This window comes from Notolepis coatsorum (genome assembly GCF_963971535.1).
Source record: "Notolepis coatsorum genome assembly, chromosome: 4".
In the NCBI taxonomy this organism is placed as follows: Eukaryota; Metazoa; Chordata; class Actinopteri; order Aulopiformes; family Paralepididae; genus Notolepis; species Notolepis coatsorum.
The window spans coordinates 55,021,212-55,037,687 of NC_140168.1; the positions used below are offsets into that span (position 1 = coordinate 55,021,212).

The window sequence follows — 16,476 nt, forward strand, 5'->3', positions numbered from 1 at the left end:
CGTGGAGTATACATTTTCCTATTATGGGATGTTGGAATACCCGGTCAATTTCCAGGTTGTATAATGGTATATACGTCCAAATCATGTTGTTTATCGAGTTATTGGCAACGGATCGCTATGTATTGTGACGAGCTAGAGTGCCGGGACATATATCGAGTGCCCGGAAGTAATATGGTTGAACAGCACATCGTCCAAGTAACTTCCTGTTTGGCGATTGCGCCGATCGGCCACCAGATGGCGCTCTTGAACCGCTAGAGGGTTCAGTGGGGCTTTTTGGTGGGTCTCAGGCCAGCGGATGGGAAATATGAATCCGATCACAGATTTTTGAAATATTGATATCAAAGACGAGTTACGGCGTCTTCGGCAACTTGAGCATGGCGGGGAAGGACGCCTAAACACGTCTTCCGGCAGTTAAAGTGTTAATGGTGATGCATTACTTGTTCTTCGTAAGCCTCCTGCAGTTCTGGCATCTCCAGCTCCCCGTGTAGGCTGTCGGCGGCGGTGACGGGCTTGACCCCTGCGGTGCGAGCTGCACGACTCACCGCGTCTGAGAGGGACAGGTGGGGCCCGTCGCCCTGGGCAGTCTGGGAATTGGAAGGTTGAGGTTACCATTACTACAGTTGTACCTCTCATTTCCATGTGATTTTTATCCTTTTATTACAATCCTATCGTCGTATTTTGTAGGGATGACCACCAATACGCCTTTTTCACTGCCTATATGATCAAATATTGAGATATATACACAATACATTTTTCTACACTAAAAGAGATCTAACATGCTTCTATAAGGCAGCAAATCAAGTCACTTTTCTTTTCTGGCACTATACACGTTTCTGGTTATCAGATTTTAGTATTAGAGAAATTCTCTGATACCCTGTTTTCGCCTGGTATCCAATATCCGATACCAGTATCGATGCATCCCTAGTATTCTGCTTGCATTGTAATCCGATGAGCCGAGACCGCATCCCAAAATAGTCATGTTTGCATTGCGATTGGTAGTAAATATCCAGTGACATCCAACAACAATGCTTATATGGTTTAAATAAACAAAAGGTGCAGGAGATGCACGAGTCCAGGCCAAGTGTGGACACAAGGAGATGTCTGACACGTTAGTTATTTATTTTCTTTACACGTTAGATCTTAAATTTAAAAGATTAAAATTACACCCCTACAAGACAGAGCTCTCACCTTCCTCATCTTATACCCCTACAAGACAGAGCTGTCACCTTCCTCCTCTTACACCCCAAGACAGAGCTCTCACCTTCCTCCTCTCACCTTCCTCCTCTTACACCCCTACAAGACAGAACTGTCACCTTCCTCCTCTTACACCCCAAGACAGAGCTCTCACCTTCCTCCTCTTACACCCCTACAAGACAGAGCTGTCACCTTCCTCCTCTTACACCCCAAGACAGCTCTCACCTTCCTCCTCTTACACCCCTACAAGACAGAGCTCTCACCTTCCTCCTCTTACACCCCAAGACAGCTCTCACCTTCCTCCTCTTACACCCCTACAAGACAGAGCTCTCACCTTCCTCCTCTTACACCCCAAGACAGAGCTCTCACCTTCCTCTTACACCCCAAGACAGCTCTCACCTTCCTCCTCTTACACCCCTACAAGACAGAGCTCTCACCTTCCTCCTCTTACACCCCAAGACAGAGCTCTCACCTTCCTCTTACACCCCAAGACAGAGCTCTCACCTTCCTCTTACACCCTTACAAGACAAGAGCTCTCACCTTCCTCCTCTTACACCCCTACAAGACAAGAGCTCTCACCTTCCTCCTCTTGGCGGGCATCCCATGCAGGTATGCATCAGAGAGAGGCGGCTGGGCTTTGATCTTTCTCTGGGACAACATGTCGTGTCTGATGATGGGCACCCACTCCTGATGAAGACATGGTTGTTTATTAAGGGGTTAATATACAGTCAATTCTGCTATTTGTCTGGATTGAGAGCATGGTCTATAAATAGTGGTGAAACAAAAAAGGAAATGTGGTCAAGTCTCAGACTTGAAAACAAAAAATCTCCTGTCAATCAATCACAACTTGGGTGAGATGGGGATAGAATAAAACAGTAAAACTTCCAATCTAGGGTTGGGCGATATGAAATAAATTAATATCACAACAATCATTAAGAATTTATTTTCAATATCGATATACGTCAGAGCTCAGATACGCAACATTACATCCATCACAAATAATCCAATGAACAATCATCGCAGAGAGGACTGCATGGTCATGTCAAGTGTGATATCAAACCAAAAACATTACGTTCCGAAAGATATTCCCTCAAATATTTCAGCTCTCATTTTGTCAAAAGTGTGAGGACAATACAACAACAGCCAGTGTACTCTGTTAGCATAACGCGTTCCCGATGAGACACCATTGAAAGAGGATAAACAATTAAGACTGAAATATTGCCCATCCCTATTCTGATCTACTGGGAAGCTACACATAGGGAGGTGTAGTGGTTACGTCATTGTTTTTTCCAGCCGGTCGACCTCGCTTGAAATCGCAATGTATTTCCAATGGACACATTTCTAAATCGTCTTGTTTAAAACAAATAAAGCATGAACATTGGCATGGTGTAGCTTTCTGTGTGTATTCATCCACAATCTATAGCTCAACATGAAACAATTAATCGTAAAATAATTACATATAATTTTTTTTCAACCAAAATAGTGATAGAAGGGAACTCATTTTGTGCAAAAATGGAAAGCTTGCCAATGTTCATGAGGCAGAATTATTACAATAGCCGATAATACATTTTCCCAATGATAAATCCCTATACAACAACAACCTGGCGCTCAACATAAAGAAAACAAGAGATCATAGTGGATTTCAGAAGATCAAGGCCTGACCACTCCCCTCTGCTCATCAACAACGAGGTAGTGGAGAGGGTCACTGAGTTCAAGTTCCTGGGTCTCAGTGTGAGTGAGACCCTGTCTTGGAGCACCAACACCGCCTCAGTGATCGGGAAAGGTCAGCAACGCCTATACTACCTAAGGAAGCTAAAGCAGGCTGGCCTGCCACGAAATCTCCTTGTCAACTTTTATCATTGTGCGGTTGAGAGTGTGCTGACCTACGGTGTGTCTGTGTGGTTCTCCAGCTGCACAAAGGCAGAGCAAGAGGCTCTACAGAGGGTGGTGAAGGCGGCAGGCAGGATCGTCGGGACTCCTCTACCAAACATCACCTCTGTCTTCACATCCCGCTGCCTCCACCGCTCCAAGTGTATTATCAAGGACCAGTCTCACCCAGCACATCACCTCTTTCAGATCCTTCCCTCAGGGAGGAGATACCGGTCCATACATGCGAAGAGTTCAAGATTTATGAACAGCTTTTTCCCCCAAGCAGTCAGACTGTTAAACTCTCATTGACTGTCCCCTCACGTGCACCATGCACTTACCTGGACTTGATAACCACTATGTTACCGCTCATCATGCACTTTATTATTTAAAATATTCTGTTATATGTACAGTGTTATGTGTTACATGTATGTATATATTGTACTACGGTCTGTGGGAGCTCCCCTGAAATTTTGTTGTATACTTGTGTGCAATGACAATTAAAAGTCTATTCTATACGGGTGGACCGCGCGGGAAACTAAAGTGATGTCAGACTACACCTCCCTATTGTGAAGGAACTGAATGTCCCAGTGACTCGACTCTGGTTCTTACAGGCGGTACGGCAGCGGCCCAGGGCTCTACCTCCAGCCCAGACTCCTCCCTGCCTGCCAGGGACCCTCGCCTCTCCCCGAACGACGCTCTGCGGGGCGGAGTGCCCACTTCATGACTTTCCCCTGACGAGGCGATGGCCTCCTCTGCTGTGGTGGCTGGAGCTGGAGACAAGGTGTCGTCATCCATCTGTGTTAGAGAGTGAGAGAGAGAGAGAGAAATAAATGGTGATACAAGATTAGAGCTTGTTGTAAGCTATACCCGCATCCTGGGGATATTGTAATCATTTGTGTGCGTGTGTGTGTCTCTGTAATAGCAATAATTCATCCATTTCCAAACAGATTAGTATCAAACTTGGCAGACAGTCGGCCAGTGACCTGTGCTATTGATTTTCTTTTTCAAATTCGTTAAAGAACGATGGTGCAGACTAGGGCTGTCTTAAATACTTCGAAGCTTCGTTTGATGGGCATGGGATTCGAATATGAAAATTAAATTCGATTATTAAAAATAAAAAATAAACAAATAGAAAATGTGATATTTTTGTGTATTTTTTTTGCAAAATCAACTCTGCCTCTCTTTGTTAACTACAACAAGCAATGCTGTTTATTATTTAAGATGAGGTCGGACTCGGCACTGACAGATTTGTGTTCATTGTGCTGCTTTTATAAAGCCTCAAATGACGGCTTACAATATTTCATGAAAGCAAAGTGTTTTGTTTGTCTAAGATTTAAAAAGATTTAAACTTTACAGCACTGACAAAGTGCTGTACAAGTCCCACAACAAAAAAATTTAAAATTAAAAAAAATTATAATTTTTTTTTATCTCGAAGCTTCGAAAAAAAAAAAAATTATAATTTTTTTTTAAATCTCAGCCCCGAAGCTTCGAATTCCAAAAAAATATTCGAAGGTCAGCCCTAGTGCAGACTGCAGTCAAGGTTTTAGCCATTAGTGTGTATATAGTATGGAACAACATGAACCGATGTTCAGTCTACTCAGACTACATACTATTAATAATGAGTCTCCTCAATCTACACAATATTAATGAGTCTCCTCAATCTACAGTCTTCCTCCAGAGTCGCAGTGAGATACAAAAGCTGCTTAATCTATGTGCTTTGACCTTTGCTTCCTTCTATCTAGAATTTCCTGGAATTCTCATCCCAGTGTGTTTATTTATCTCAGAGGAGTTATTGCTTCACCTCCTCAAAAACAACACGCTACAGAACCCATCACTTCTGTTGACAGTGTTTCTCCTACCACTATAAACACAGACGACAGTCCCCCTCATATCAGCTGGAAGTCAGAGCATCAGGACTTGTACAGGCCCTTTAAAATTGTGATGTCATTAAATTTATCTTTTTGGAGTTGGTCCATTGGCAGTGAATTAGTGACACTTTGTGGGCTCATATAATCTTTGTTTGCGCCATTACGTCCAAATTTGTTATTTAAATGTGTGCTTAGTGCTTACTGTACAGCTCTGATTCAGAAAATGTACCCGTATGTGGCTGCTGGTATAGTAGGCAAACTCGCCAATCAAGTACATAATATACCAGTATTTGGTTGGTGGTAATTTACCACCCTGTTTAGGGTGTCAGTCTAGCACACTGGGCTTTTAGCTACCATGTGACCCAAGTGGTATGTGTTCTAAACCAGAGTGGAGTGACTGACACCCGCAGACAGCCACTCAAACTGTCAACTCGCTGAGCAGAGGGCGGGACACTCCTTCCGTCAGCTACATGAAATATCCTCAGTCACTCTTCAGCTACAAGAAAGATCCTCTCACAGTCACTCACTCTTCAGCTACAAGAAAGATCCTCACACAGTCACTCACTCTTCAGCTACAAGAAAGATCCTCTCACAGTCACTCACTCTTCAGCTACAAGAAAGATCCTCACACAGTCACTCACTCTTCAGCTACAAGAAAGATCCTCACAGTCACTCACTCTTCAGTTCAGTGATTCCCGCTGCATGTTAATACTTTATACTTTATACTTTGGTGGCAATGAGTGCTCAGTGAGTAAAAAAAAAAAAACTTTAAAAACCATAAATTATACTGTTAACACATTGAGTGCCACGCCCCTTCCGGGAAGTGCATCTGGCCTTGCCGTCCATTAACCCCAGGTAAACGTAGTTGTAGTTTGTAGAGCTAAACCTATATTTTATATTATAGCTATGGGTCTAATAATGCCGTCGATTGTCAGTGAGTTGCTTCCAGTCAACGTGTAGCTGCCTGCTTCATCCGTACATTTCCGTTTTATAACGTTTTGAATATGAATATAGTTTGGGTGCTTCCGAGTAATTCCAGGAAAAAGACGCAATAATAGTTTTTGTGTAATTCACTTATCACGTTGTCATTTTTCGCCTGATTATCGAATCTTCCTGAAATCAACGCTAGATTATTGTTATCATCTTTCCTCATGCATACATGAAATGTGGTTTAGACCGGCGCGCAAAAGTGAGTCTGGACTCACGCCCATAGAGTGAGTCGTTCCCCCAAAGTATATTTAATTTCTGTGGGAATCACTGCAGTTCCATGAAAGATCCTCTCACAGTCACTCACTCTATCCAGTGATAAAGAGTCTGGGACCTCACCTCCACACTCTGGCTGTCTGCCTGCTGCTCAGCCCGGGCCTCGCTGTCTGTCCTCTGGCTCGACTCGCTCTGTTACACCACAACAAGCACCACGTTAGCTACGTATCGCTGCAAGTGTTTTTCAGGAGAGAAATTTTAATGATGGCACACCGTGTCTTCTTTGAAGCTAGAGAACATGGCCTCAATGGCTTATTGGACCTGCTCTGAGTCATGGAATTTACTCAAAATATACTCACATGAGAGAGAGTGTGTGTGTGTGTGTGTCTGCTCAGTATCAGCTATTATAGGAAGCCGCTCAATTTGGAGGAGGCGTTGTTTCCTTTACCCATGATTCATGTCCGATGTGTCCGACAGTTCAGCCATACTGTATGTAACAGCGTTCTGCCGTCCATGCACTTTTGTAACTGGCTGTTCTTTCATACTTTATGTCCTTTGTATGAGGCTTCCTTCCTTGTACTTCTGTTCATATGGACATAAATAAACATTTAAAATGTGTGTGTTTTAGTACCTGCTGTGTGTGTGTGTGTGTAGTTGTGTAGGTGTGTGTGTGTGTGTGTGTGTGTGTGTGTGTGTGTGTGTGTGTGTGTGTGTGTGTGTGTGTGTTTTAGCACCTGCTGTGTGTTGATGACATAGTGTTGGACCTGGTCCTCAGTGACTGGGTTGTGCTCCAGGATGACATGGAGTCTCATGGACATCATGCTGGTCAGCCAGTTGACCAGGCTGGGGTTGACCTCAGCGGACATCCTCCTCTGTGCAGACGGGGACAGGAAGTGCTCACTCGTAATGTACCACAGAATATACATACAGGGAACTCCACTCGTAATGTACCACAGAATACCGGTATACACACAGGGAGCTCCACTCGTAATGTACCACAGAATATACACACAGGGAGCTCCACAAACATTTACATACAGGGAGCTCCACAAACATGTCCGCTTGCTATGGTTCTAGAGGGACATTGAGGTTCAAATACAGGAATTTGAGGTATGTTAACAATCAGTCTGTTTTTTTGTATATTGTTCTCCCCATCTATTTGTCTGTGTATTCCTCTTTGTAAATGGCTGCATTTATATAGTGCTTTTATCCAAAGCGCTTTACAATTTGTTCCTCACATTTGACCCATTCACCTCACAGCTAGACGGTCCTGGGTTCGATTCCCACTTGGGGACCAGGTTGCCGTGTTGCCAGTTACCCAGGTGGAAAATCATGCACAATAGATCGCTAACGCTGTCGTGTCCCTGACGAAGACAGACAGGAGAACTTGGATTGGTCCCTGGGCACAGCCCCACGCCGCAGCCCTTGTCTGCTCCCGGCTGCCCTTGGAGGGGAAGGACGACGGGATGGGAAATGCAGAGAACATTTCATTCAGCGACTCAATGCATGCGTGTTCCTGTGCATGTGCATGTGTGGCAACCCGCCCATCGCATGCGTGTGTTAAAATCTGCATGACATATTCTTCTTCTAAGCCAGAATTACATAATTCTTTACCAACAGCCTTCTAAATTCTACTTGCTGGTGGTCGGAACTGAAAGACGTGGCTGTACAATATTTCCAGAGCTCCCTGTAGCTGCCTGATAGCTCCCTGTAGCTGCCTCAGAGCTCACTGTAGCTGCCTCAGAGCTCCCTGTAGCTGCCTCAGAGCTCCCTGTAGCTGCCTCAGAGCTCACTGTAGCTGCCTCAGAGCTCCCTGTAGCTGCCTCAGAGCTCACTGTAGCTGCCTCAGAGCTCACTGTAGCTGCCTCAGAGCTCCCTGTATCTGCCTCAGAGCTCCCTGTATCTGCCTCAGAGCTCACTGTAGCTGCCTCAGAGCTCACTGTAGCTGCCTCAGAGCTCCCTGTATCTGCCTCAGAGCTCACTGTAGCTGCCTCAGAGCTCCCTGTAGCTGCTTCATCTCCCTGTAGCTGCCTCAGAGCTCCCTGTATCTGCCTCAGAGCTCCCTGTAGCTGCCTCAGAGCTCCCTGTAGCTGCCTCAGAGCTCCCTGTAGCTGCCTCAGAGCTCCCTGTAGCTGCCTCAGAGCTCCCTGTAGCTGCCTCAGAGCTCCCTGTATCTGCCTCAGAGCTCACTGTAGCTGCCTCAGAGCTCACTGTAGCTGCCTCAGAGCTCACTGTAGCTGCCTCAGAGCTCACTGTAGCTGCCTCAGAGCTCCCTGTATCTGCCTCAGAGCTCACTGTAGCTGCCTCAGAGCTCCCTGTATCTGCCTCAGAGCTCACTGTAGCTGCCTCAGAGCTCACTGTAGCTGCCTCAGAGCTCCCTGTAGCTGCCTCAGAGCTCCCTGTAGCTGCCTCAGAGCTCCCTGTAGCTGCCTCAGAGCTCCCTGTAGCTGCCTCAGAGCTCACTGTAGCTGCCTCAGAGCTCACTGTAGCTGCCTCAGAGCTCACTGTAGCTGCCTCAGAGCTCACTGTAGCTGCCTCAGAGCTCACTGTAGCTGCCTCAGAGCTCCCTGTAGCTGCCTCAGAGCTCACTGTAGCTGCCTCAGAGCTCCCTGTAGCTGCCTCAGAGCTCCCTGTAGCTGCCTCATCTCCCTGTATCTGCCTCAGAACTCACCCGACCACACAATAGTCAAAGATTAGTTAATAGTAATGTAGCTATATATCACGACTCGCCTCCTCTCCTGATCAAGCAAAACACAGAGACCAGGCATTCATAAATAGTGTATATACTAACGATGCGGTGGTTGATAACAGCGGTCAGTGCCCTCTGCTCCCCTCCGAGGCAGTACAGGTTGAGGGCCAGACACTCGAACAGGCTCTGGGTACACAGCAGCAGCAGGCGGGGCCCAAAGGTGTGATCTGAAGAGGAGGAGAAGAAGACTGAGGAAACCATGGAAGAACAACGACGAAAGGGCCTACCTGGAAGAGGTAGAGAACCTGTCACAGTGGTGTCAGGAGAACTGCCTCTCCCTGAACGTCAGCAAAACAAAAGAGATGATTGTGGACTTCAGGAGGTCGGGGGTCAAGGACTACAGCCCCCTCAGCATCGACGGGGCACCGGTTGAGAGAGTGAACAGTTTCAAGTACCTCGGAGCCCACATATCCGAGGACTTGACATGGACCACACACATTGACAGTGTAGTGAAGAAGGCACGACAACGCCTCTACTTCCTCAGGCGCCTAAGGAAGTTCCAAGTCAGTCAGAAGATCCTTAGGAACTTCTACTCATGTACAATAGAGAGCATCCTGACCGGCAACATCACCTCCTGGTTTGGGAATAGCACTGCACAAGACCGTAGCAGACTACAAAGAGTGACACGTTCAGCCGAACGCACAATTGGAGGGGGGCTTCCCACCCTCCAGAACATTTACTACAAGCGGTGCAAGGGGAAGGCTAAGAGAATTATTAAGGACTCGAGCCACCCGAACAACTGCCTCTTTGAACTGCTGCGGTCAGGCAAGCGATACCGGAGTCTTAAGGCGAGCACAGAAAGACTCAGAAGAAGCTTCTATCCCCAGGCCATCAGGCTGCTAAACGAACAATAATCGCTAAACGAACAATAATCACTATGCAACAACCATCAAATGCACACAGCACACACACCCACACGCACACACTCACTCAAACAAACAACACACTGCAGCACCCACTCTCCACACTTTAGATCACACAAACACACTTACACTTTATATTTATTGATAAAGGATTTGCACTACAACTCGTACACCTACTGTGAATTGTACCTAAATTGCACCTCGTCCCATTTCTCCATTTCTGCCTTGCACTATATAGTATTGTATATAGTATTGTATATTAGTACACTCGTCCCATTTCTCCATTTCTGCCTTGCACTATATAGTATTGTATATAGTATTGTATATTAGTACACTGCACAGTATTGTATATTGTATGGTAACTACGTCTATTCTGCATCGAACATTGTACATATGTCTAAACTGAACACTGTGACCTTTTTTTTTACTTCTAATTTTACTATGTTTTTATTTCATACTTATCTTGTCTTGCACAGTCTCTGGAGCGCAACAGTAAGAAGCATTTTGTACAAAAGTATTCTGTACTTCTGTATGACAACTATTAAAGAAACTTGAAACTAAACTTGAACACTATGCAGTCGAACAGTCGTAGAACACTATGGAACTTCAATATGTGCGAGACTGGGATTTTGATAATTTTTTTTGGTTTATTTTAGTTTTAGTTTTATTCCTACCAGGAAAGTGTCTCCTTTTAGCTACTCTTAAATACGCTGTGAAGCATTTCTCACTGAAACCTATGGGTAATAACAACACCAGCTGACAAGCCACGGCAATGGGGGGGGGGGGGTCGGCTGCTGATGGAGGCGCAGTGTTCAGGGTAACAGAGCATGAGGTGAGGCGGACCTTTAAAAAAGTGAATATCAGGAAGGCAGCAGGTCCGGACGGCATCCCCGGCCGCGTCCTAAAAGTCTGTGCCGACCAACTGGCCCCAGTATTCACTGACATATTTAACCTGTCCTTAGAACAGGCTGTCATCCCCACCTGCCTGAAGAAGTCCACTATTATCCCTGTACCCAAAAAATCCAAGCCTGCTTGCCTCAACGACTACCGCCCTGTAGCTCTCACCTCCATAGCCATGAAGTGCTTTGAGAAGCTAGTAAAGGGCTACATCTGCTCCTCCCTCCCCATCAACATGGACCCCCTGCAATTTGCATACCGCCCCAACAGGTCCACGGAGGACGCCATAGCCCATGTGCTGCACACAGCAGCATCACACCTGGACAAGAGGCAGGGGAACTATGTGAGAATGCTATTCATCGACTACAGCTCGGCATTCAATACCATAGTCCCCTCCATACTCATAGCCAAGCTCAGGGACCTGGGCTTGGGCTATGACCTCTGCCAGTGGGTCTTGGACTTCCTGACTGGCAGACCCCAGGTGGTGAGAGCAGGCAACTGCACCTCCTCATCCATCACCCTCAACATAGGGGCCCCCCAGGGCTGTGTTCTGAGTCCCCTCCTCTACTCCCTGTACACACACGACTGTGTGGCTCAGCGGAGTAGCAATACAATCATCAAATTTGCTGACGACACAGTGGTGGTGGGCCTGATCTCTGCCAACGACGAGAGGGCCTACCTGGAAGAGGTCAAGGTCCTGGCGGGATGGTGCCAGGAAAACAGCCTCTCCCTGAACGTCAGCAAAACAAAGGAGATGATTGTGGACTTCAGGAGGTCGGGGGTCAAGGACTACAGCCCCCTCAGCATCGACGGGGCACCGGTTGAGAGAGTCAACAGCTTTAAGTACCTCGGAGCCTACATATCCGAGGACTTGACATGGACCACACACATTGACAGTGTTGTGAAGAAGGCACGACAACGCCTCTACTTCCTCAGGCGCCTAAGGAAGTTCCAAGTCAGTCAGAAGATCCTTAAGAACTTCTACTCATGTACAATAGAGAGCATCTTGACCGGCAACATCACCTCCTGGTTTGGGAATAGCACTGCACAAGACCGAAGCAGACTACAAAGAGTGACACGTTCAGCCGAACGCACAATTGGAGGGGGGCTCCCCACCCTCCAGAACATTTACATCAAGCGTTGCAAGGGCAAGGCTAAGAGAATCATTAAAGACTCCAGTCACCCGAACAACTGCCTCTTTGAACTGCTGCGGTCAGGCAAGCGATACCGGAGTCTCAAGGCGAGCACAGAAAGACTCAGAAGAAGCTTCTATCCCCAGGCAGGGTATCTGCAGGTTTAGCCCAGTCAGATTTAAGGCTTTTTAAGACTTTTTAATGCCACTCAGAATTAAATTTAATACCAATTTCACAATAACAAAAATCATGCAACGACACCAATTAGTTTAAGTTTAGGGACACGTTGGTCCAAAGATGTTTATTAAAAAATAACTTGGAAACTTAAAAATCTTGAACTTAAAGGAGTAACTGGATTGGATGAATTTCAACAAAGGGGTGACCAAACATAAATAGCAAATATAGCTATACAAAATATACCAGGGGCCAAGCAGCAAGTGCAACAGCCACATTTCCGTCAGAACACATACTACCATAGGACTGATACCTGTAAGAACACATGATTATCACCATAGGACTGATACCTGTCAGAACACATAACTATTACCACCCTCCCCAGGGTATCAAAAAAGTCAACCAACAAACTAGATTCTTGTACCGGATCTGCTCTCTGGTAAACAAGAATACCCTGAAGACTCTAGCAGGAGCACTCATTCAGGGGTACTACGACTATGCTTGCACCTCATGGTACCAAAGCACCTCAAAGGCACAAAAAGATTACAAACATCACAAAACAAACTGGTCAGACTACTGCTTAACCTCACTCCTAAAACCCACTTTACCCCTGCCCACATTCAAAACCGCTCTTAAAGAGCACCTACGGGAGGCTGCAATTAGAAACTGGGCACCGTAAATGTCCAACGCCCCCCCCCCCCCCCCTCCTAATGTACAGTCTCCTCCCCATCATATGTATATATTTTCTGTTAGGATCTCTGGGTAACAGTACTGTATATTTGCATATGTCACAAATGTAACAGTACAGTTACTATGAATTGAAAATGGGGGACCCTGATGTAAACAAGACGAAAGTCTCTCTGGTCTGCATCCCCTTAACAATTGTGTGTATTGATCTGTTATCTGTTAATACAGTTTTTCATTTATTCATCCAGTCGTTTTGTTTTTGTGGTTTGGTTGAATGAATGAAAACTTTGTTTAACAGATTGCAGAATGGGTACAATACAGTACGGCTCAATACACACAATTGTTAAGGGGATGCAGACCAGAGAAAGACGTTTGTCTTGTTTCCATCAGGGTCCCCCATTTTCAATTCATAGTGACATTTATGACACTCAACATACATGACATTTATGGCATAGGGACATACAGGTATATAGTACTGTTACATTTGTGACATATAAGATATGCAAATATACAGTACTGTTACCCATAGATCCTAACATACATATGATGGGAGGATACTGTACATTAGGAGGGGGTGGGTGGGAGGAAAAAATACATAGTGGGTGACTCTCATCGAACATAAACACAAACGTGTCCTTGTTTACATCCGTGAATAGATTATTTTCAAGTTAAGACCTCAGCTTCAAGTGTTGGCGTGGAGCCGCATGTTATCCAGACTTCTGTTGGTGCAGATGTTATAGTCCTACCTGAGATGGCGGGGCCGAAAAGAAATTCGAAATAGTAGTTTGCAGGCGCCGTTTTTGCAGAGGTACGCTTAGCGCTGCTCAGCATGTGCGACTCGACTGCTCTTTTTTTGTTGTTGCAGCGGGCCTCGTAATGGTCTTTGACTTTGACTGGGACCAACCATCGCGCAAACAGTGGATTGTCGAGCCAGTTCTCGTTAAATTGGCACTTTCCCATATTAACGAGTGCAAATGCTAAACTAAACGTAACGTTATCGCTTCCGCTTCGCCTTGCTAACGTTAGCTAGACTCCACTGAAATTGTTCCCGGCCAGCATAAGGACCCGTGTTGGTTCCGCCCCATTCCGGTCTGCGTGATGCTACAACGCAGTCAATAAAAACTCCCGACTTTATCTCCCGTTAACCGTACTTCCCCAGATTTCATAATAAAACATGACATGGCATTTTATCTTTCCTTTCTATGGCATTTTTAAGACCTCTGAAAATGGATTTAAGACATTTTAAGACAAACTAAGGCCTTAATTATTGATAAACCAATTTAAGACTTTTTAAGACTTTTTAAGGATCCGCGGACACCCTGCCAGGCCATCAGGCTGCTAAACGAACAATGAATGAACACTACACAACAACAACCACCAAACGCACATAGCACACACATCCACACGCACACACTCACTTTAAACAAACACACTGTAGCACCCACTCCACACACTTTATAGCACACACCCACTTTAAACAAACACACTGTAGCACCCACTCCCCCCACACTTTATATTTATGGATGAAGGATTGCACTACAACTCGTACACCTTACTGTAAATTGTACCTAAAATTGTACCTCATCCCATTTCTGCTTTGCACTAGATAGTACTGTACATTAGTACACTGCATAGTATTGTATATTATATGGTAACTCAGAACATTGTACATATGTCTATACCGAACACTGTGACCTCATTTTTCTTCTTCTAAATTACATGCTATATTATGTTATTATGTTATTTGATACTATCTTGTCTAGCACAGTCTCTGGAGCGTAACAGTAAGAAGCATTTTGTATGAAAGTATTCTGTACTTCTGTATGACAACTATTAAAGAACTTGAGAACTTGAACTTGAGAACTTGAACTTGTACGGCCAGCTGGAAGATAACAAGCTAATAAGCTAGCTTGCTGCTAGCAGTACCTATTGGTTTTAAATGGGGGGAATGTTACCGTAGCTAAAAATTATTTTGTTTTAACCGGTGTGCCAACATACTCAGAATGTCGCACATTTCTGATGCAGATGGACAGATTTGAATCCAAAATGCTTAAGTATTGTTTTAAGAGACCAGGGCCCTCATTTATCAACGTTGCGTACGCACAGATATGTGCGTAACCCGTGCGTACGATCGTTTCTAAGCAAAGTGTGGGACTTATCAATTTGAACGTGTGCTTGACTTTGTGCGTATTTCTACGCACAGCTCAGAGCATGCGTACCTGGGCACCCGGTGGTAGAATTATTATTACAGTCTGCAACGCGGAAATAAGCTTCCGTGCATTACTTCCAACACTGGCATGTTCAACTTCTGTATGACCCGTAATTCATTATAGTTCATTGTAAAATAGCGACAGTAGTGTAATTCTAACGGGCTCACGCGCGAACAAGAGGTTGGCCTGCTTGTTTGGCACAGGGGGCAGATGCAGAACACCCACCTCCAAACACGATTAAATATTGTTTCAAATAAAAAGCGACATACTATTATTTTGTGTCATGTTTCCAAATAAGATTGGCCACAACAAAATGCTTTCTACTTCAATTTGTTGGTTAGAATAGATTACCTCCGTTGAAACTTCACTGAGACTAAAAGTAAAAGACAGTATTTAATTTTTTTTGTGAGCTCCGTGCACAGACGTGATAATAATAATAATAACAATAATAATAATAGCTTAACACTATGGGTGCCGGCTAGAAATCCGGAAAATGACTGTGGATTGCCAGCGCTATTTGTCTATGGAGAAATTCCCCTTCTTTGCAGGGCTATAACTTTTTAAATTCTATTGCTACATTGCCATTATTGGGGCCCATTCAAAGTCCTATATGTATTGTTCATTGTGTAGCAACGTTATACTTTTTCATTCACATATTCATAGTAAAGTATGGTCTAATGTATAAGTATGTTTTCGTCTCTTTCTGCAGCTTTCTCCAGAATGTGATATATAGCCCCAAATGCATTATATTGATGATGAAATACAGTTTGATGGCAATCGGGGCGATATAAAAAATTTCAATTGGACGTACTTCTAGAATGATCTACGTATGATCTGATGATGACCGGATGGGCGGGGGATCGTTTATAATTCCGTGGGCAGCGTTATATCATTCATCTAGTGTGGGTGATATGTTCATCATAACAGTTTATATGGAATACGATAAAAAATAACGCTGAATCTTACCGTATCCTCCTCGCGCCGTTGGGCGATGAGCGTGGAACAGTCATTTACCTATTATGGTATGTAGAAATATCGGGTCCATTTCCAGCTTGTATAATAGTATATATGTCCAAATCATGTTGTTTATCGAGTTATTGGCAATCGATCGCTATGTATTGTGTCGAGATCGAGTCCCGTGAGCCAAACAGAGTGCCCGGAAGTAATATGGTCGACCAGCACAACCTCCATAGCACTTCCTGTTTGGCGATTGCGCCGATCGGCCACCAGATGGCGCTCCTGAACCGCCAGAGAGCTCAGTGGGTCCTCCTGGTGGATCTCAGGCCAGCGGAGGGGAAATATGAATCCGATCGCAGATTTTTGAAATATTGATATAAGGACGCTGTACAGCGTCCTCCGGCAACTTGAGCATGGCCGGGAATGACGCTTTAAAGCGTTTTCCGGCAGTCAAAGTGTTAATTTTATATAGCGCCTTTCAAGAGACCCAAGGTCGCTTTACATAGATAGGGGGGGGGGGGGGGAAATAACAAAGTAATAAACATAGTGGACAGACAACATATAAATATGATGATGGTATTCAAGTTCGCGTTTTTATTGATCACATAGGCAGGCTATACATAGGCTACACGGCACGGTCCATCTCGTGATATTGTAGATGGATCGAGCAAT

General features: G+C 45.0%; 1 protein-coding gene across 3 annotated transcripts in view; it reads right to left on the minus strand.

Moving 5' to 3' along the window:
- bag6l (BCL2 associated athanogene 6, like) overlaps positions 1 to 16,476 on the minus strand; it is a 75,692-nt gene that overhangs the window by 2,624 nt on the left and 56,592 nt on the right. For 2 of the 3 annotated variants that reach the window (XM_084313577.1, XM_084313576.1), the window contains exons 19-24: positions 8,926 to 9,050; positions 6,869 to 7,006; positions 6,258 to 6,326; positions 3,673 to 3,858; positions 1,774 to 1,881; positions 438 to 584 (exon numbers count right to left, since the gene is read on the minus strand). In XM_084313577.1, the coding sequence (XP_084169703.1) occupies positions 438 to 584; positions 1,774 to 1,881; positions 3,673 to 3,858; positions 6,258 to 6,326; positions 6,869 to 7,006; positions 8,926 to 9,050 (773 nt within the window). The remainder of the gene's footprint in view (positions 1 to 437; positions 585 to 1,773; positions 1,882 to 3,672; positions 3,859 to 6,257; positions 6,327 to 6,868; positions 7,007 to 8,925; positions 9,051 to 16,476) is intronic. The other variant, XM_084313578.1, reaches the window with a different exon arrangement.